This window comes from Callospermophilus lateralis, chromosome 1, assembly GCF_048772815.1.
Source record: "Callospermophilus lateralis isolate mCalLat2 chromosome 1, mCalLat2.hap1, whole genome shotgun sequence".
NCBI classification, from domain to species: Eukaryota; Metazoa; Chordata; class Mammalia; order Rodentia; family Sciuridae; genus Callospermophilus; species Callospermophilus lateralis.
This window is the reverse complement of record NC_135305.1, coordinates 212,938,890-212,960,265: the sequence shown is the minus strand read 5'-3', so window position 1 is coordinate 212,960,265 and position 21,376 is coordinate 212,938,890. Positions and strand designations below refer to the sequence as shown.

At 40.6% G+C, this 21,376-nt stretch overlaps 2 protein-coding genes across 2 annotated transcripts; both read right to left on the bottom strand.

The window, feature by feature from the left end:
* Positions 1 to 9,909: 9,909 nt before the first annotated feature.
* Positions 9,910 to 10,866, bottom strand: LOC143400211 (olfactory receptor 7C2-like). The gene has a single exon (XM_076857526.2). The coding sequence runs from the start codon at positions 10,864 to 10,866 to the stop codon at positions 9,910 to 9,912; it is 957 nt and encodes a 318-aa protein (XP_076713641.2).
* Positions 10,867 to 17,882: 7,016 nt separating this feature from the next.
* LOC143400200 (olfactory receptor 7C2-like) lies at positions 17,883 to 18,821 on the bottom strand. The gene has a single exon (XM_076857516.2). The coding sequence runs from the start codon at positions 18,819 to 18,821 to the stop codon at positions 17,883 to 17,885; it is 939 nt and encodes a 312-aa protein (XP_076713631.2).
* Between the last annotated feature and the right edge of the window lie 2,555 nt (positions 18,822 to 21,376).

Genomic DNA, 21,376 nt, shown 5'->3' with positions numbered 1-21,376 from the left:
GACTCAGTAGCTCAGCTTCTGCCTAAACAAGTTGACACTTTCCAGCTGAGTCTCATAGAAGCAGGGAGTAGAATAGTAGTCACAGGAGCCTGGGAAGTGAGAGGGGGAAATGTGGATCACCAGGTACCAGGTTACAGTTTCATGCATGGTGTCAGTTTTGCTATTCAGTCACACAGTAGGGCAACTCTAGTTACCAATAATGTATTGCATATTTTAAACTACCCATAGGGAGTGTTTCAATAATTGCAGCACAATAACTTTTTAAATAAATAAATTACAAATATTTGAGGTGATGGACTTGCTACTTACCCCAATAGGAACATTACAGAATGTTTATATGTAATGAAACTTCACATCTCACCCCCATAAATACCTACAATTAGTGTTTTTGAACAATTATTGTGTTGATAAAAATTAAACATAAACTCCAATTTGTCTTCTCAGTATGAAATGTCATAGAAATGTCTTTTCATATTCTGTGTAGTAATGTACAAATTTTGTCAGCCTTTGTGTATTTCCCCTTCATGGGTTCTCATTGTTTTTCTTTTCTTTGCTCTTATTTTTTCCCATATGGATGATCCTTGTATAGGTGTCTTGGAATCAAAAACATATGATTACTTTTGTTGTTGAGAAATTTTTATTTTTTTAAAATTATTTGTGTTCTTCCTCAAGGAGATATGATTGAAGATGGAATGCCTAAGAATGTTCCCAGGACCCAGGCAGGCAACACAGAGCCTGATTCCACCACCCTATGCAATGTTGGACTCATGGGCGCCATGTCTGACCTGCTCATGGTGGCTCCAAGTAGGCCCAGGAAAGATTGTTAGATTCTTTTCTACTATTTTACACTCTTAGCAAATCAATGCAGCTGATGGTTCTTGACGCATTAAGTGATTTCTCCCACTCTTCTCATCCTCCTTGTTGCAAATCCAAAACACACAATTAATAAACATTTGATGCTTGAAGGAGTGTGAAATGCCTCACCTGTTTTCCATTTCACAGTTGGTTGTCACTCTTGTGTTGTCTACAGGAAGACTGCACCACCCCACCCACTACCTGGGTCTAGTCAGTGCCTCACATGATAGGAACACATGTCTTTGTGCCTTTTGAGTTGGACAACATGATGATCGATTTGGGATATGAAATTTATTGCCTGGAGGAATTCCTCAAGAATTGAGTGTTTCTGAGAAGGTGTTTCCAGAGAAGAGCTGTGTGTGGGTCAATGGGTGGGTGAGGACCACCCACCCTGAGTGTGTGTAGTAGGGGGAACCTCCATTGTCAAGGGGGTCGATGTGACAGAATGGAGAACAAGGGGAAACTCTCGCTGGGTTTTCCTTCTTGAGCAGGGCATGTTCTCTCCTTCTGCTACCCCCAGATGTCAGACTCTAATTTTTTCAGTCTTTGAACTATGGGACCTGCACCATCAGCCCTCGGGGGGTCTTGTTTGTCTTTATTTGGACCAGGGGCTGCACCGCTGACCTCCATGGCTCTTCAGCTTTCACCTTCTTTGATAGAGTCACTAGATTTGTCTTTTCTGGCCCCCAGTTCACAGAGAGTCATGGAAATACTCAGCCTTCGTGATTTTGTGGGTCAATCTTCTGTCTATATCTGCATCTCTAACTATCATCCTGTGAGTCCCTCTCTTGTCTAGTCTTTGTTATTTTTCTCTGGCAACCCTGACTAACAAAACAAAGCACCTTCTTTAGTTGATAGAACATGTGTTGATACGAATTGCTTAGAGATTAAGAAGTTGCAAAAAAATAAAGAAAAAGAAAAAATAAGAAGTTGTAAGAGGCTTATGAGATTCTACTGCTTCTCCTTTCTTCCCTTGTTAGGAGAATGGGCACTTCTCACTTAAGGGCTATTTCTGTGGCCACATTCCCAGACTGATGCCACCTGTGGAGCAAAGAACACACGACAGGGCAACGTGCCCTGAAGCCCCATGCAATGTCCCTGGGACTCCTCTTTCTTCATATGAAAGCATGGGAATTTGAGGCACTGTTTGTTATGAGAGAAAACATGAACCATACCACCCTTTTATTGTGTTAAAAAATATTTAATTGTTTACTACCAACCAGCTGGACACTGCAGTTACAAGCTTGTTCTAGTCTATATCGCTGGGTGTCACGCAAATGTGAATTAAAAATTAACTGTGAAGATGGGTAGAGGAGGTGTATAATCAGTACTAAGTTTCCTACAGCACAGTCTGGTGACTATTGTCCTCGAAATCCTAACATATATTTATGTACAACTAGAAGTGAGCGGCTTGGGGACTCCAAACACATGTTAATTACCCTGACTTGTTCAGTACATAATATATACATGTATTGAAATATCAGACCACACGTAATATGTACAACTTTAATATTTTAGTCAAAACTTAGAAACTTTGAAGGAGATTAAAATATTAAATGCTCTGAAAATCAAGTACATACTGAATACATGTACTAAATCACACACTCTATCCCATAAATGTGTAGAATTAAAGTTATAATTTATTTAAAAAGTTAAAGATTAAGGCTTTGACTACATTTTTTAAATGCAATCATGGTCACTGTCTTCTGTTCTCTAATGATTCATTTAAAAGCCTATAAAATGCAATTAATACTAATTATTGGTGTTGCCAACTGGTTGAGGGTTCTTTTATTCAATTTGGAGAGAAATGACAGAGGCAAAAAGCAGCTCTCTTAGTGTTAGCAGCTCTGAGCTTTGAACACCAGCAGCTCTCAGGTAGAAAATCCCCTCACTGCTCCCTAGTGGCTCGAGGTAGCAGCTCTTGGCAGTTCAAAGGAGTTCTACATTGCTTACTGGCTACTATTAGCTGCTCTTAGTGTCATTAGCTAGTTGGAGTGTGAGCAGTCTTTAGTGCCCCCCCCCTTACAGCAAACTTCTTTTTTTTTACTTTACTTGAGACAGATATAATGAGTGAGCAAAATGAGCCATCTGAAAGAAGCTCTATTAGAACCTATGCTGCAGCATAAGGGGAAGGAATACATGGACTGACCCAGTAATGCTAGAGGAAGGTCAGTGGTATAGATAAAAAAGGTCAGGCTCATGCATAGGCACAGTGTGCAGCTGGCTCAACCCAGATTTTCTGCTATAGGTGGGGAAGGCAGTTCTCTGGATTGGAGTGAGGAGAGGTGAAGCAGCTGAAAATGGGAGGAGTCATCCAGAGAGGCTGTAGAGAGAGACATCTGAAAGGGTCAGTGGTGGGACATCCCAAACTGCCCTAGTTTGTTGGGGTGTTGTGGGATGTCAGATGTAGCCAAGGTTGTCATGAAGGCAGCCTGAGCCAAAGTGACAGCTCAGTTGTACCAGAGCAGCCAGACATGTGGGAGGGGCCTGGCCCCTGATCAGCAAAACAATAATGTGTATGTAAAATGCAGGATCACAGAAACAGCAGAAACACACCTTCTGAGGGATGGTCAGTGATTTCTCTTTTGGCTCCTGTATACAGTTGCTCCTCCTATTAATCATCATAAATTGCAAATACCATAGGTGTTATGGTTTGGATGTGAGGTGTCCCCCAAAAGCTCACCTGTGAGACAGTGCAAGAAGGTTCAGCGGAGGAATGATTGGGTGGTAAGAGTCTTAACCGAATCAGCGATTTAATCCCCTGATATTGATTAACTGAGTGGTAACGGAAGTGGTGGGGTGTGGAAGGAGGAGGTGGGAATTGGGGGCGTGGCTTTGGGTATATATTTGTATCTGACAAGTGGAGTCTCTCTCTGCTTCCTGGTCACCATGTGAGCTCCTTCCCTCTGCCACATGCTCCATGATAATGTTCAGCCTCACCTCCAGGGCCAAGGAATGGAGCTGGCCTTCTATGGACCAAGATCTCTGAAACCATGAGCCCTTAAGTAAACTCTTCCTCCTCTACAATTAGTTAGAGCAGTAAAATAGCTGAATAAAACAATAAGTCACACAAGGATTTACACACCCAACCCACCAGACATCATGGCTGAGTATGCTGTAGGGGATCTGTGTCCGTCATGATGACCATGTGTCTGAATGGCTGCTACTTGGCTCGGGGCCACAAAGTGCTGGCCTGGGAAAAGGTAAAAATTCAAAATTTAACGAAACATTTCTACTCAATGCCATCACATTCCCATCAACCTTCAGTGAAAAGAAAAGTAAGTTGAGGAACCATCTCTATTACTTTCTGAGCTCAAATGGTTCTTGTGATCCAAAGTACTAATCCATGGAATGAAAGACAATTTTAAAAAAGGAAAAAACTGGACTTCATCAAAATTGTATAAATTTTCTCATCAAAAAGACCCTGCAAATTAAGCGGAAAAGGAGTTATCTTATTAATAAAAGATAGATATATGTGTCTTATAAAGAAATTACATCCTCTTATAAATTGCTTTTGTGGAGTGTGTGTCTGCCTATTAAGGTGAGAGCAGGTTTCAGAAAAGCAGGACCTGGATTTAATATATTCCCCAAGTCACTTTGTACTCCAGAGGTCAGAACATCAGGAACCAATATATACATGTAGAGAAACTTCAAGTCATACCTCTTAACTGTGTGTAATCTGTGTTGTAAAAATGCAATAAAAATTTAAAAAGCAGTCAATGAAATCAATATTGAATGACACAGAAACAAATTCTCTTCTAATATTTCATATAAAAATGTTCATCTTTTTGTTCTTTGTGAATTTCCTTTTTTGAATCTGTGCAGTATTATTCCCTACACACTTTTTCCTAAATGAATATTCCATCTGACCTATGCATGGTGGTCTATGCCTCTAATCCCAGTGGTTTGGGGGGGCTGAGGCAGGAGATCACAGTTCAAAGCCAGCCACTTGCAACTCAACTCAGTGAGACCCTGAGAAATAAATAAACCGGGATTACATTTCAATCCACACAGATACCTTGTCAATCAACTTAATAAAAGGCCAAGGCAGGACACCTGGACAGAAGCTCCTGGCATCTTGAACCTGCAGCAAGTGGGAGGCTGCTTTGTTCTTCATTCTCCTCTGATACCAGCTCATGTCACCCTCTCCTTGCTCCTGGGGAATTTGAACATTTGTATTAGGCACCTTCTTCAGGGCTTTTGCACTTGCTGTACCTCCAGCCAGTCACAGGCTTCTGAAGATGGTGGCTCCTATCCTGTCTTCCTGGAGGTCTCTTTTCAAATGCCACTTATTGGCCTGTCTTGCCTGGACACCTGTACAAAATCACACTCCCTCTTGACCTTCTCATTCACAGTTGCTTTTTGCCCTTAATAGTAACTGTCACCATTTGGCTTGCCACATGATGATTTCTTCCCCTCCTTATTTGTGCTTGTATTATTTCTCCTATTGAGGTGTTAGGAATACTTGCTTTTTAGTCTTGGCCCATGATTCAGTAGATATTGCCTGGAACATGATCACCACTGAATTAAACTTCTTAAATTCATAAAATAAATTCAAAATTGAATACATAATCTGTTGAGTAAAGGTGAGGGTAGGACTGGGATTCTAAATCAGAGAGCTTAAAAATTCGTGGTGCTGATGAAAAACATGCCTCCACACCTTGACATTAAAAAAATAACTCACCCAATACAATTTTTATTGTAAACATTAATGTGCAGGTGAGTGAACTGCGTGTACATTTACTGTACCTTTATTTTCATTTCATCTTTTACGTCCTAAATTCTCTTCAGTCCTCATAAGCAAAGGACGACTTGAGAAATAACGTGAACCCTGCCCTGTTGAGCCTTGGCAAGGAGTGCAAGGGATTTCCCCTACAACCATTTCCCCATCTGCCTTCTTACCTGGAATGGAAACTCACAGTGAATCACATATGTTTGGTTATACAATAGAAATCATGCTAGAAGAGAGATCAGTAGAGTAGAATAGCACATGAGGGAAGGTAGAGGGGAGGGAAAAGGAAGGTACTGGGAATAAACTTGATTGGATCATGTTCCATGCATATCTGAATGTGTCCTAACATATCCCAGTATCATGTATGATTTTAGTGCCCAAGAAAAATAAGAAGTACCTATACACACTGGAATATTACCCAGCCTTCAGAAAGAAGAGATAGCTCTCATGTATAACAATGTGAAAGCACACACTGGGGACATTCTGCAGAGAAATAAGCAGGCCAGAAAGACCAACACTGCATGATGTCACTTAGGTGTGGAAACTAAAGGGGTCAACCTTGTAGAAAAAGAGCAGAAAGGGGGTTCCTGAGGGAGTCTTTGGGGAGAACTTCCACTCGGGGTGTAATGGGGTTAAGTCTCTGGAAGGCGGAAGAGGGCATGAGATGGAGTAACAGGATGAACTCTCCTGACTTTAACCCTGTCTCTTGGGAATAGAGAATCTGCTGGAAAAAGAAATATCCTTTGCTGTCACAGAAGCAGAGTGTGGCATAGAGACCCTGATTAGCTGACAGGCAAGGAGGAGGGAGAGCAGAGGGAGGTTGAATAGTGGGTCAGAGAGGAGAAAATTCTAGTCTTCTAGAGCAAGCAAGGTGATGATAGTTTATAATTGTTCACTATGTATTTTCTAAAACACTAGAAGGGAGAAGTTGAAACATGCTCAACAGAAGAAATGGTAAAGGTAAGAGGAACTCTATTGGCCAATTATCCCAAGTGGGTTAGCACACATTTTATGTATACATTGAATTACCACATTGTGCTTCATAAATATGTACAATTATTACATGACAATTAAAATGTCAAAAGAAAGCAAACTTTGGTCAATATACCAGTCGTTCTCATAAATAAATGCTAAATCTCTGTGCAACACATTTACCAGAGCCTTACCCATTTTGAAGGAAGAAAAATCAGAAATATCCAGCTTCTTGTCTCACCTAGCATGAAGACAGCTGAGAATACTTGCAAAGAACAGAGTCCAGGTAACAAAAGACATGAAACAAATCTTTAAAAGACACAGTTTACCAAAACTCAGAGCATGAGAACTAACTCACAATCAGTAGAAAGTTGAACAACCCTGAAAAGTCTTTGGGAAAGTACCTGTGGGTGCCGTGACCTTCCCATCAATGACTTTGCTCTGTGTGTCTACACTCACCGACATCTTTCAAGGTAATGGAATCAAAACATGTCAGAAAAAGCACAGGTTGGAGAAAAAGAAGCTCAAGAGTATGTAGAGGTAGGACTCCATGAGTGGAGCAGGCATTGGGATACTCTATCAGTTACCTCTGCCACAAGGACTACTCTCACTGGTTTGCAGTGAATAATATTCATATAATAGCTCATCAGGAAAAAAAATAGGAAAATTAAAAACCAATGAGGGAGCTGTGTTTAACTCACTGATAGGTATGTGTCAGGATGGAGCCTGAACCTGCTGAGAGTTCCCTCTGTCACTGAGCTACATCCCAGCCACTGGCAGAGTTCACCACACAAAGCACATCACTGTTCACAATTCCCCATAGATACATGTATATGAACATTTTTAAAAAGGCAAACAGGAAGTGGGTAGGAAAAAAAACATTATTTTTTGAAGCCTTGCAATCAAAACCTGGAATAAAAACTGCCCAAATTCACTTTACTAAAGGAAGGAAAGGTCTTATACAGAAAATTGGAATATGGAAATTAGCGGATGAGAAAATGTACAAGTACATTCAGTGTTTCAAGTGAGGAAATACTGGCTGAGTGAGGTTCTTCAGAGCCCTCATTTCAACTGTTCAATTCATATTTTCCTATGAATATCTGGCATGAAAGATGATGTGATGGAATGACTGGCTCACAAATCACTGCTGCAAGGTTGCCACCATTCCTAGTCTGGATCATTCTCACCAACAAGGAAACCCACCCCACAGAGCAATGACATAAAATGGCCATGAATTGGTTCAAGACAAAAGAGCACCACAGCCTCACACAGCATCATGGCTGAGCCCCAGAATCACAATGCAGAGACTCTCAGAAGCAGGTTCTCAGGAGAAAGTACCGATGAACCCTTGGAGCATAAACCCAGAAAGAAGACAAAGAAATGGAACTGAGAACATCAGGGATGGATGCACGCATGTTGGGCAAGAAATAAGGAAAAAAACCTGGAGCCCTAGAGAACATATTTAGAACACCTAAGAAAATAAATCAAAGCAATGCAGATTATTTAAATAATTAAAATTGCAATATTTAATATATGTGATCCAAGAAGGAGAGCCAAAATAGACAGGGAATACAGGACAGGAAATCATGACCCAATTTTGAGTCTGTCAAGTGATCACACTGTCACCCGAATGTCTGCAAGGTTGTCAGTTAAACTTCAATAAAACAGGGATGGAGAAGGATCACAGCTACATGAAAGCCTCCACCATCAACGGAAGTGGAAGTAGAAGGCAGTTTCTGCTGCTAGGTGGCCTTTGGCCCCTTGCTGGCTACACATCTGACTTCCACTTCATTGGACAAATATTTACTGAGCATAAATTACTTACCAAGAACCATACTGGGCCCTGGGACTGTAGCTTAGTGGAAGAGCACTTGGCTAGCACGTGTGGGACACAGGGTTCAATCCTGAGCACCACATAAAAAAGTAAATGGATAAACCTGGGGGTGGTGGTGCAGGCCTGTAACTCCAGCCACTGGGAGGCTGAGGCATGAGGATCACAGTTCAAAGCCAGCCTCAGCAAAAGTGAGGTCCTGAGCAACTCAGCGAGATGCTGCCTCTAAATAAAATAAAAAATAGGATTGGGATTGTGGTCAGTGGTCGAGTGCCCCTGGGTTCAATCCTGAGTACCAAAACAAACAATCATAAAACTAAAACAAATCAAATGAAGGCATGTAGTCCATCTACAACTACAATAAATAAATGAATAAATAAATAGGAACCATACTAGGCATTGTAGTTGGAAAGGTGGATAAGGTACAGCTTGGATATTCTATGAGTCCATATTTTGGATGAGTCCATAAATTCAATAATATTGATTTGACCAAAAGGAAGAGATTCATATAAAAGGAGAAAATCTTTGAGTTAAGTTTATTTACATAACTTCAGAAATGTAAATGAGATGCCAGACAATATTTTTACAATAGCATAGTTACACACCCCATCACTGCTGAGCATATATGGCTGACACAGAAGATTTGATTCATAAATAAGCACACAACAGGCCCAGGCATGGAGGCATATGCCTGCAATCCCACCTACACAGGAGGCTGAGGCAGGAGGTTTGCAAGTTCAAGGCCAGTATGGGCAGTTTAGTGAGAGCTGGTCTCCAAAAAAAAAGGGATAGGGGATGTTGTTCCATGGAGCAGCATTGTCCTAGCACATGTCAACCCCTGGGTTCCATCACTAGGACAGAAAAAAAAATAAAGAAATCTAGGAAGATAAGCACAGCACATTCTTGCTCACCTGTTCAGCTAACAAAAAGATTTCATAAACGTAGTTGCCAGGAGTTACAAAGGGTAGGGGGGACAGTGGGATAGAGGGAGGCCCAAGAAGGAGGATAAAATCCAGTTACACAGGAGAAGAATGATCTAATGTTCCACATAACAGTGGGGTGACAATAGCTCACAATAATTTAGTACACAATTTACAAAAAGCTAAAGGAAAAGAGTCCACATCTTGACAATAAAACAAAACAATGAAGTTAAGAAGAGGGAAATGTTAATGATCCTCTTTTTATCATTATTCATGGGCACGTGTAATGATCATGACAGAGTACCTCATCAATATGTGCCATTATTCCCAATCAATAAGATACATACATAAATGAAAAAACCAAATCACTATTGCTGATGACAGAAAATGTGCAGTTGAGTTCATACAAAGTTAAAATGACTGTGTAGTTAGTAAAAAAAAGGTGGTACACTATAGAACATATTGAGCAATTACTAGGGTGGGAAAACCCCGAAGGAAGATGCAAAGAATGAGTTGCCTTGAAATGCACCAAGCACAGGTAGCCACAGCTGGATGGAAGGGGTGAGGTCTCCAGTCCCCAATATGGTGCACACTGTGACTCAGAGGAGATGTGCGTTGATCCTTTCACTGAGAGGCACCATCTTGCTGAGGACTCTCCCCAGGGCCACCTTGATGTCCCTGTTCCTCAGACTGTAGATGAAAGGGTTCAGCATGGGGGTGACCATGGTGTACATCACTGAGGCCATCAGAGCTATCCTAGATGACAGTGTGGCTACAGAACTTAGGTAGACCCCAAGGCCAGTGCCATAGAACAAGGAGACCACCAGGAGGTGAGACCCACAGGTGGAGAAGGCTTTGTACTTGCCCCTGTCTGATGAGATCCTCAGGATGGAGGAGAAAATCTGAGAGTAAGAGAAGAGGATGCCAGTGAGAGGGAAGACACCCAGAATGATGGTCACAGTGTACACCACTATGTTGTTGATGAGTGTGTCAGAGCAGGCGAGCTTCAGGATTTCAGGAAGATCACAGAAAAAGTGAGGGATTTCTATTTTGGTGCAAAAGGACAGCCTCAAGATGGTCAAGGTCCCAGGCAGGGCACCCAGGACACTGAGGAACCAGGACCCCAGAGCCATGAGCAGACAGAGCCATGGGCTCATGTTGTCCACATAGTGCAGGGGGTGACAGATGGCCACAAAGCGGTCATAGGCCATCACTGTCAGGAGCAAGTTGTCCTGGCATCCAAACAAAACAAAAAAATAAATCTGTGAGATGCAGCTGGAAAAGGTGATCCCTTTGCTGTGAGTCTGGATGTTCCTGAGAGCCTTGGGGATGGTGGTGGAGGTGAAGCCAATGTCAGCCAGGGACAGGTTGGAGAGGAAGAAGTACATGGGCGTGTGCAGGTGGGAGTCTGAGATGACAGCCAGGATGATGAGCAGGTTGCCCAGCACAGTGACCAGGTACATGGCCAGAAGCAGGCCAAAGAAGAGGGACTGCAGGTCAGGGTCGTCTGTGAATCCCAGGAGGATGAAGTTGCCTGTTTGGTTTCCTCTTTCCATGGTGCTGGTGTGTTTTCCCAGGAGGAAGAGAAGGAACTCCAAATTCACTCCAAATAGGGATTCCCCAGGATGAACCCAATGTCTATTATTGACACCTTGGGAACTCAAGGAATCATTTGTTTTGTCTTATCATCGGGTCTCTTTGCTGACAAATTGTAGCTATCATTGTTACTTGATGAAACTGGCTCTAGATCATTGGTTCCCCAATGGGCATCACCTAGAAACTTGCTGGAAATGTGCATATTCTCTTCCACTTTGTGTTTAACAAGCCCCCTGGGGATTCGGAGGCTCACAGCCATAGGAGGACCCTGGCTGCAGTGCCTGAGCCTCCCTAAGCATCCTCCCTCCCCAGCATCCCTGCTGGCTGCTCTGGGGTGTTCTGCCACAGGCACATGGGATGAGAGCACCCTAGCTCCAGGCAGGTCTGTGAGGCATTGGAGGCTTGTTGTTTTACTGTGCTGCTTTTCTGGAATTTCTAGGTGTGTATCCAACCATTGGTGGCCCTTCTGCTAACACACATAAAAAGCATTGCTATCATTAAGCCTTGTTTCCATTTCCTCTGAATTACCACTTTTTTTTTTATAAATCCAACCAACAAGGGTTTTTCTAAATAAAGAAATCCTAGTGTTTCAAAATAGAAATGTGAATTTATGGATATTTTCCATCATCTGATTCTCATCACATCCAATTATTCCACCACACGGAAATGGCTCTTCAAATCCTGCCCATTCTTTCTCATTTTTTTGTCTTTATGGCAAATACAGTTTGGATTAATTTTAATTTTATATTTCCTTCTCTTAAGATGCAAATGGCCTCTATCAGTTTTTATAAATTCAGGTATAATCTTTTCACATTCTTATAAATAAATGATTAAAAATGACCATTTATCAGGTTGTGAGATCTTTGGCCCCATGTTAAAAAAGTGCATCTCTCTTCATAATGGAGTAGGAGTACGGCAATTCATTAGTATTTTTTCTACTGTAATTTTATTCCTTTTTCCAGATTATACTCAAAGGTGAATTTAAGAATGACTAAGCTCTGTTGGGAGAACATTGTGGCTGGAAACAAATGACATTATACTATGTTCAGATTAGTATTGCAAGAACAGGAATTGACCTCCAGATATTTCAATTCTTTTATTCGCAAACTTTTCTTCTAAAGAAAATTAGATTATGTCCATTCCTTATTTATAATATTGAGGGTAGTTTTGATTTAACATTGTTAAGAATGATTATTCCCCACATTATATCTCCACCATTGCTATTATATGCAGAGATCTCTTTATTTTTCTTCATCAATGAAGTGTCATACAATTTCTTGGCATTTTAGAATTAATTTTATGATGTTTTCTAAAAGTCTCCTTTGACTAAGTGATGTTAATTTGTAACATGTTATCTCTTATTTCAGTTTCATTATTTTGTTTCCCAAATCCAGATCCTTGTAAAGGTTTTTTTTTTTTGTAAGATATGAAATTCTTCTATTTTTTCCTTTCTTTTAAGGGCATAACCCTAGAGTTTTGTCTTCTAATATGATGCTCATTCTCATATTCAAGTGTTCATATTCAATATGTAATTTTAATTTCATTAACATGTATTTTTTAAAATTCCTAGATTATTTAGAGAGACTATTTAAAGACATCAATAAATGTGTCATGGTTAATTAACTATTTTGAAAACATAATCTTAAATACAATCTGTATATCCTCAAATAAATTTCAAATATTTGATGTGGAACAATAAACTATAACAGCTAACTTAAGAAATCATAAGTATATACATAATATAAATTTATACAGGGACATACATTACCATTAAAATGGAAGCATTTCTGAGTTAATTTTTTTTGGTACAAGTAAGAAAAGTAAAGTTCAGTGATTGGATTGAAAACATCTGAAGAAGAAAAAGTGACATGCAGATAGTTAGGACATAAAAATAACCTGGTTAGTTAAAGTTAGTATCTTAGATTTATAAAGTCTTGGTGATAAATTATAGAAAGACTAATGCATTTCTTAGAAAAGGGCAGATAATATTAAAGATTCTTGAAAGGGAATGTACAAAGAGCATTAAATGCTTGAGATTTTCATTCTTACCATTAATCTATGAAAGGGGAATGTATATAAGATGCCATATTCTCTAAGAAGTAGTTGCTAAAAACAGTAACTGCAAAATTCCACCATGAGAAAGAGAAGTAACAGTTCAGACACAGCTATGAGTGGTGGACACTTGGTCAGGCATCAGTGCTCTTCAAGGTCCAGGTGAAGCCTCTCATTCCTGGCAGAGCTCAGCTGTGGGTGAGAGGATCAAGGGGCATATTTACTATTTCCAGGCCTGGGAGGTTGAATTCTCATGAATGCTCATTAAATTAATTGTCGCAGTGTTGTCTATTCTCTGAGCAATTGAGTTTCTGTGAATGAGGATCCAATACTAGAAAGGTAATTGTGCATGATGCTAGTTTTGCATCCCTGGGACCATCTTGTTTTCCAGCTAAGTCTATCCTTCCCCTGGGGCTGTTGCCTCATGATGTCATTTTGTCCCTGGACTTGACCTCTACTGATGATTGTCCTTCCCCATGAGTATTTCCTCAAATGTGAGATGGAGCCCCTTGGTCTCTCCCAGGCATGAGCAGGCAGTATCCAAGACCATGTGAGTCCTGCACCTCAAGTGGGAGCTGTGCACAAGACACATCCAACTCTTACAGTGACCTTGCTCTTCCAATGACCTTGCCCAATGACCTCACCAATGCTTGTATATTAACTTTTCAAGTTCAGTGCAGACAAAATTCCATGCATCTGGTTAGGGAAGTGCATTGAGTGGTGGTTGGCTGGTCAGGAAGGAGTCTGTAGGGAGCTGCATGTGTTTCTATACATGCTGGTTGCATGGTCCTCGGTACTCCAGTGCAGAGAGTATGGACCATCTTTAACAATTCACAAGGCACTGACCTTTACATCCCTAATCAAACATTTCTATCTGCATTAAAATTTTTTATTAAAAACCCAATTCTAACCATTGAATTATTTTTTTAAAAAACAATCTTTTTTGTAGTGGTCGTTTTTTAATTTTTTTAAAACTTTATTTTACTTATTTATTTTTATGTGGTGCTGAGGATCGAACCCAGGGCCTTGCACTTGTGAGGCAAGCACTCTACTGCTGAGTCATAACCCAGACCCATTGAATTACTTTTTAAAATTTTTTTGTCTTTTGCTTTTCCATGTGCGCATGTTTTTATGTAAATATAAAATATAAAACTTAAAATATAACAATCATTTTCTTATATTTCTTTTTTTTTTGGTTTACAAGTTTATTTTCTTTCATCTATACTAGATCTTCAGTGACTACAGAATTCTGGAGAAACCATGTAGATTTCAAGAAAAAACATGACACTCTTTTGAAGTTATACTAAGTTTCTACAATTGTCTATATGATTACTTGATGTTATAACTAGTTAAAAAGATTTAGTATTCTTTTGCTATGTGAAAGGCAGCAGCTATTATAACTTCTTCTTTCAGTAAATCAATAAAATAAAAATTCATATAATGTGATCAGTAAAATATTATGCCCCAAATCAAAAGCCTCTTGGTCTATTGATCATCTATTTATCTTAACAAGGACCTGGTCATTCAGCAGATAATTAAAGGAATCAATGGAACTGAACTTAGATAACCTAGGGCTTTGTTCCTTGGGAAAATATAATTCTTTAAATAGCATAATTCAAGAATTAAGAAATAATAAATATTATGCATTAATATTAAAATTTTACATGATTTTGCACTAATAATTTGTGACACACCTTCTTTACATCTTTAAATAGGATATTAGGATAAATATGGCTACTGATTTTATGATTTAAATACCAGTTGAATATGTGCCTCCATATATGCATTTTGAAGTCTGTTTCCCTAAGTGGTACAAAATTTCTACCAGAGAATTCAAATTCCTTGGTGAATGTGTGTTTTGTTTTGCTTTGTTTTTTATACTTAATTTTTATTTGCTGTTTTTAGATATACATGACAGTAGGGTGTATTTTGACCTATTATACATGCATTTTAAACACAATTCCTGAAAGTCATAACAGGAGGGCAGGCAGCATTCCTGTGGAGTGACTATGTTTAGCATGAAGGAGCAGGCAATGGGGTGAAGACTTCTCACCATAGGGGAGACCTACCACAGCAATTGAAAAGAAAATCAATGGAGAGCTTCACAGAGTACCATGTGCAGTGACCCCTGCTTGGGAACAAGATGGACAAGTGTTTTCATTGTCCATGGATCAGGAAAGCTTGCTCTAGGGAGAACTCACATGTGCTTATTTTAGCAAGGTCCTGAGCATTGTGACACACAGTCCCCCTTCTCCCTTCTGATGTTGTAGATCATAGGGCCAAATCTGTGGCTCCACCTTAGCAGCTGGGTAAGGACTTACGATCTATCTCTGTCATGTGTGCACATGATTTGGGATAAAGAATTAAGATATGAATCAGGGCAGGAGGCAGGAACTTCTCAGGTAGACTCTTAGGTGACTGGGGCAGATGTGGCTTTTATTGCTGGTGATCCTGGGTTTTGAGGGGAGGAATCACTGGACACCCTTCTATTTTGTGAATGTCTCTCAGGCATCAAGGTGGTGTAGCAGGAGACCCCAGCCTTCACTAGCTCACCTAAGCCAGGCAGAGTCTATTATCTATAAAGCAGGAAAGCCCAAGGAGGACCCAAGGGCCCATTAAGAAATGTGAGACACATCAGTAAATCAGAAAAAATAATGAACACCAATGTGAAAATGTGCCCATCTCCACTGGGTTCAAAGGAAGTGAAATGGAAATACAGTTTCACCCTGCATGGCGACGTTTTCCACAACAACTAACCACACACGGGAGGGTCGCCTCTCCTGACATTGTCAGTCCCAGTGACGCTGTAGCCATCGCACTTCCTGTAAGAGCCCTCAGTGCTGTCTGCACAAAGATGAGACTGACTAACAACACATTTCTCAGAACACAGCACCACTGTTAAGGGATGCGGGACTGAATGATGGGCGAGTCAATAAACCTTTTCTCTAGGGCTTGGTTTATTTCTAAGGCTGCAGTGTCCAGAGACAGAACTGTGTTCACTGGGAAATGGAATTCTGGAAGTGAACATTTAGGTCAAAGGACTCCCATTTCCTCTAAGGCTTAACTCTTATTTTATAAAAAATTTCACTTGAAAGAACTAAGATCACACCTATGCAAGAATCCTCATTTAGTCAGCCCTGGGATTTAGTCTCATCACCACATCTGTGACCTTTAGCAAATGACCTGGCTGCTATAAGCTCTTACTTCCTTATCTGAACACAGGAGAAAGTGCTTCTGATTGCATGCTATGGTTTGGGTGTGGTTGAAGTGTGTCTTCCTAAGCTTCATATGTTGGAACCTTGGTCCTCAGTGTGGCGGTGTTGGCCAGGGGCAGAGTGGTTAACAGGTGGAGTGCAGTGCAGGGCAACTGGGTCATTGGGGTTGTTGCCCTTAGGAGTTATTAGTGCAGTTCTACTGTTACCCTGGTTCTATAAAAGGGCAAGATTCCCCTCCAGGCTCTATGACTTCCATCTTCCCATGTGATCTCTATTTTTGTGCATGTGCTTTGGCTATGACTTCTACTATAATGATACAAATAGAGAGTCACTTGAAATCTAGGGCTGTACTATTAGGACTTTCATCTTCTGAAACCAGGATCTATATCATCGTCTCTATCGTATAAAGTACCCAGCCTCAGGTCCTTTGTTATAATAATGGAAAATTGACTCATACATCCCCTAAAGGACTTACTGTAAAAAAGTAATGTGACGATGTGTATAAAACAGTGAAATAATTGCTGGAACATCCTGAGTGTTGTTATTATTAATATCAATATCACCAAATTCTAATTTCTTTTCTAGCTCAAAATCTAATACTAAACTTTTATGATTGTATGTTTTTGTCCAGATTCTACTTGATATTTAACCTCCAACTTATCTGATTTTCTTTCCATGACAAAGATTTACTGAATATCAATTTTTTTATGGAGAACTCCATTAGGCATCTTGGATGCAAAAGAGGATAAAATATCATTCAAAGAATCCACATTATAGTGAGTAGGAAAATCCAAGAGTTGACTGGTGTGATTGAAAGGAAAATGTGTCAGATCAAGAGCAGGAACACTGTGAGTTAGTTTTATCTTCTCCATCTCAGAAGACATCTCTGTAAATGAGTATGCAGTCGGGGCAACATTTCCAAATTTTTATAGGTGTACATCCCTTCACTTCTGTGGTTATGCAAAGGTGTAACATTTAATGAGAAAACTATAAATATAACATATTCTTGATATATTTATAGTTAACATAATATAGTTAATATAACATAGAAAATGATGAAGTCGATTCCACAGGAGTGGAGAGCTGAGTAGATGTTGCAAGTGGTTAGGAAGGAGAAAAAGGAGGGGCTGGGGGGTGGTTGAATAATGGGATCCCAGGTACAACTACACAGAGACAATAACTTCTAACGTTCTATAGCATTGTAGGGTGACTATTGTCCAAAGATTATATATATATATATATATATATATATATATATATATATATATATATATATATAACAAAGAATAAGAGGAGCTCAATGTTTCCCAACTCAAACAATTTTGAAATATTTAAGGAGATGGAAAAAATCATAGATTTGATCATACACATTAGTTATGTTTGTTAAATTATCACACTATACTCATAAATATGCCAATTGTTATTTGTCAATAAAAATTCAAAACAACTTCCTAGGCGTTAGTGCACATAACTGAAGAAATGTCACATTATATTACAAAATGTTAAGATTATGAGTTAGAAAGTGAAAAGAGTGTTCTAATATGTAAATTTATGAATAGTTACTACAGCCAGAAAGACCCTATAGGAAGACCCAAGGAAAAACTTAAAATTAAAAGCAGAAGTAGAGTAAGTATTGGATGAAGGGGTCCAGGGTCTCTGGTCTTCAGAATCATGCACAACGTTGAGCAAGAGGTTCATGCAAAAGACCCTTAGTTGAGAGGCACCATCTTGCTGAGGACTCTCCCCAGGGCCACCTTGATGTCCCTGTTCCTGAGACTGTAGATGAAAGGGTTCAGCATGGGGGTGAGCATGGTGTAGAGCACTGAGGCCATGAGACTCATCCTAGAGGATGGTGCAGCAGCAGAACTGAGGTAGACCCCAAGGCCAGTGCCATAGAACAAGGAGACCACCAGGAGGTGAGACCCACAGGTGGAGAAGGCTTTGTACTTCCCCTCAGCTGATGAGATCCTCAGGATGGAGGAGAAAATCTGAGAATAGGAGAGGAGGATGCCACTTAGAGGGAAGACACCCAGGACAATGGTAACAGTGTAGACCACTATGTTGTTGATGAGTGTGTCAGAGCAGGCGAGCTTCAGAACCTCAGGAAGATCACAGAAAAAGTGAGGGATTTTCAATTTTGTGCAAAAGGACAGCCTCAAGACGGTCAAGGTCTCTGGCAGGGAGCCCAGGACACTGACCAACCAGGACCCCAGAGCCATGAGCAGACAGAGCTGTGACTTCATGATGACCACATAGTGCAGGGGGTGACAGATGGCCAAGAAGCGGTCATAGGCCATCACTGTCAGGAGCAAATTATCCTGGCATCCAAACAAAACAAAAAAATACACCTGTGAGATGCAGCCTACAAAGGTGATCCCTTTGCTGTGAGTGTGGATGTTCCTGAGAGCCTTGGGGATGGTGGTGGAGGTGAAGCCAATGTCAGCCAGGGACAGGTTGGAGAGGAAGAAGTACATGGGCGTGTGCAGGTGGGAGTCTGAGATGGTGGCCAGGATGATGAGCAGGTTCCCCAGCACAGTGACCAGGTACATGGCCAGAAGCAGTCCAAAGAGGAGGGACTGCAGGTCAGGGTCGTCTGTGAATCCCAGGAGGACGAAGTTGTCAGCTTCTGTTTGGTTTTCTCTTTCCATGGGGTTTATGAGTTTCCAGAGAAGGAGGGAGAACAGGAACTCAAAGTTTTCTCCCAATAGGTGTTCTGCAGGATTACCCCACTGTCTTTTATTTGGATCCAGGAAATTTAAGAAAGTATGCATTTAGTCTAATCATTGAAATTTTTTTGATAAGAAACTGTAGTTACCATTGCAATCTGCAACAAAATAAAATAAAACAAAGGAAAACAAGCTGAAAGTTGGTGATCTCCAAAGGTGCTCTGTGGGACAACCACCTCAGCCTCATGGGAACTCCCTAGGTATGTGCATTTCCACGTCTGAATCACCTGGACCTGACACCCTGGTGTGGAGCTGCCATCTGCACTTTAACAAGTCTCTCTGCACAGTGATGTGTTTGCTCTTTTGTGGACCACAGCTCCAGCATCTGCTGCTTCCCTCCACAGTCCTCCCTTCCCCAGCATCCTGGTGACCACAGCTCCAGCATCTGCTGGGTCCCTCCACAGTCCTCCCTTCCCCAGCATCCTGGTGACCACAGCTCCAGCATCTGCTGCGTCCCTCCACAGTCCTCCCTTCCCCAGCATCCTGGTGACCACAGCTCCAGCATCTGCTGCGTCCCTCCACAGTCCTCCCTTCCCCAGCATCCTGGTGACCACAGCTCCAGTATCTGCTGCATCCCTCCACAGTCCTCCCTTCCCCACCATCCTGGTGGCTGCTCTGGTGTGTTCTGCCCAACCGTGTGGAAATGGGAAGTCCCTAACTCTAGACAGATTTAGCGACCATCAGAAGGCTCTTTGGTGCTGTCTTCCTGTAATGTCCACACTTCACGTCCTCTGGACCTTGGGCACTCCTTGTGCTAAAAAATGTGGAAATCTATTAGTTTATAGATTTCCCTTTAATTACTACTTTCTCTGTGTAAATCCAACCACCATGGAATTTCTAAATATAGAAATCCTAGCATTTCTAAATGGAAGGATGAATCTTATGCACATTTTGCATCATCTGATTCTTAACATATTAAAATATTGCACCAAGCTGGGGCTGTAGCTCAGCGGTAGAGCACTTACCTAGCATGTGTGAGACACTGGATTCAATTCTTAGCACAACATACAATTAAATAAAATAAAGGTCCATGGACAAATAAAAAAAATATCACAACAAAATATCACCCTGGAAATGGCCTTTAAGACATGCTTGCTTTGTATATTTATGTTTATATACTGTGTTATATGTTCCAATTACTTCTTATTAAGAGTGTTTTAGAGTTTGAAAGTTTTAATGTCATCAAGAACATCATGCACCTACATTATCTCTCTGCTGTTGTTTTGGTAATCTTAAAGCTTTAGATTTTTCTGTATTAAAAAGTGTCTTGTTCCTAAAATGTTAAAATTTACCTTAATAGTTTGCCAAAAATTTATCCACATTCTTCAATTATTATTCTCCAAATAATAATAATTTACGACAGCTATGTCTTTTCTAGATCTTCTGTTATTGGCTCTAAATTCAAAAAAATGTTATAATTTGTGGGGAGAATAGAGTAACAATGTAACAATTAATTTAATGAGCATTCCTCTTTTTAGGGGATAACCCTAAAAATGATGGTAAAGTAATGTTCCCTGTCATATTATCATTTTTCATATTGAATATATAAATGTAAAAATCACTATCATTTTTTAAATTTCTGGGTGCTTTGGAGAGGGTATTTGTAAAGGCACAAATAAGTTTTTAATGACTGTTTAACTTTTTAGAAAATACAATGTTAAATCCATCTCCAAATTATTAAATAACTTTTTTTAACTTCAGAAGACATCTTAAACATTAGATGTGGAACAAGAGACTACACCAAATATCTGAGGACAACATAAATGTCTCATCTGAACTTATCCCTGGAGACATCTAACCTTTGTAGAGTTACTTTCTAAACATGAGGTCTATTGTAGACATAAGGAAAGTAAAGACCAGCAATTGCATCTATAACCTAAAAATTGTGAATGAGAAAATATGTTGCAAGAATAATTTGTGGAACTGACAAAAGTTAATATCCTCGATCTGTAAGGCCTTAATTATAAGTCATGGAAAATGTCGTGCTTTTGCTGGGAAAAGGCCAGACAGTATTACAGAGGTGTAAAGGAAAATGTAAAAGGGGTAATAAGTGTTTGAAATGTTTGATGAAGGAGAACAAAGGCACTCGTGGTGGTTCCAGGAAAAGGACTCTTGACAGATAGTGGAAAGGAGAGAAGTGGACCCACGCTGGGAGGGAGAGAAGCAGAGAGACAGGAGCTGAGCACACAGACGGCTCTAAGTGGGGGCCCCACCTCACTGCAATGTCCCCACTTGGGCCACCAAGTCTCCTTCTGTGAGCCCTGTGCTGCCTCCTACCTGCTCCCACACCAGCAGTCCCGGGAGGTGGTGAGCTCCTGCTCTTCCTTCTCTGGGTGATGAGGGTCAGCTCAGCTTGAAGGCCAGGAGGTGGTGAAGGCATGAGAGCTCTTCAAGGTCCAGGTGAAGCCTCTCATTCCTGGCAGAGCTCAGCTGTGGGTGAGAGGATCATGAGGCATATTTACTATTTCCAGGGCCTG

Excerpts from the sequence above, each read along its gene's own strand:
- LOC143400211 (XM_076857526.2), bottom strand. The coding sequence starts at position 10,866 with ATGGAAAGAGGAAACCAAACAGGCAACTTCATCCTCCTGGGATTCACA.
- LOC143400200 (XM_076857516.2), bottom strand. The coding sequence starts at position 18,821 with ATGGAAAGAGAAAACCAAACAGAAGCTGACAACTTCGTCCTCCTGGGA.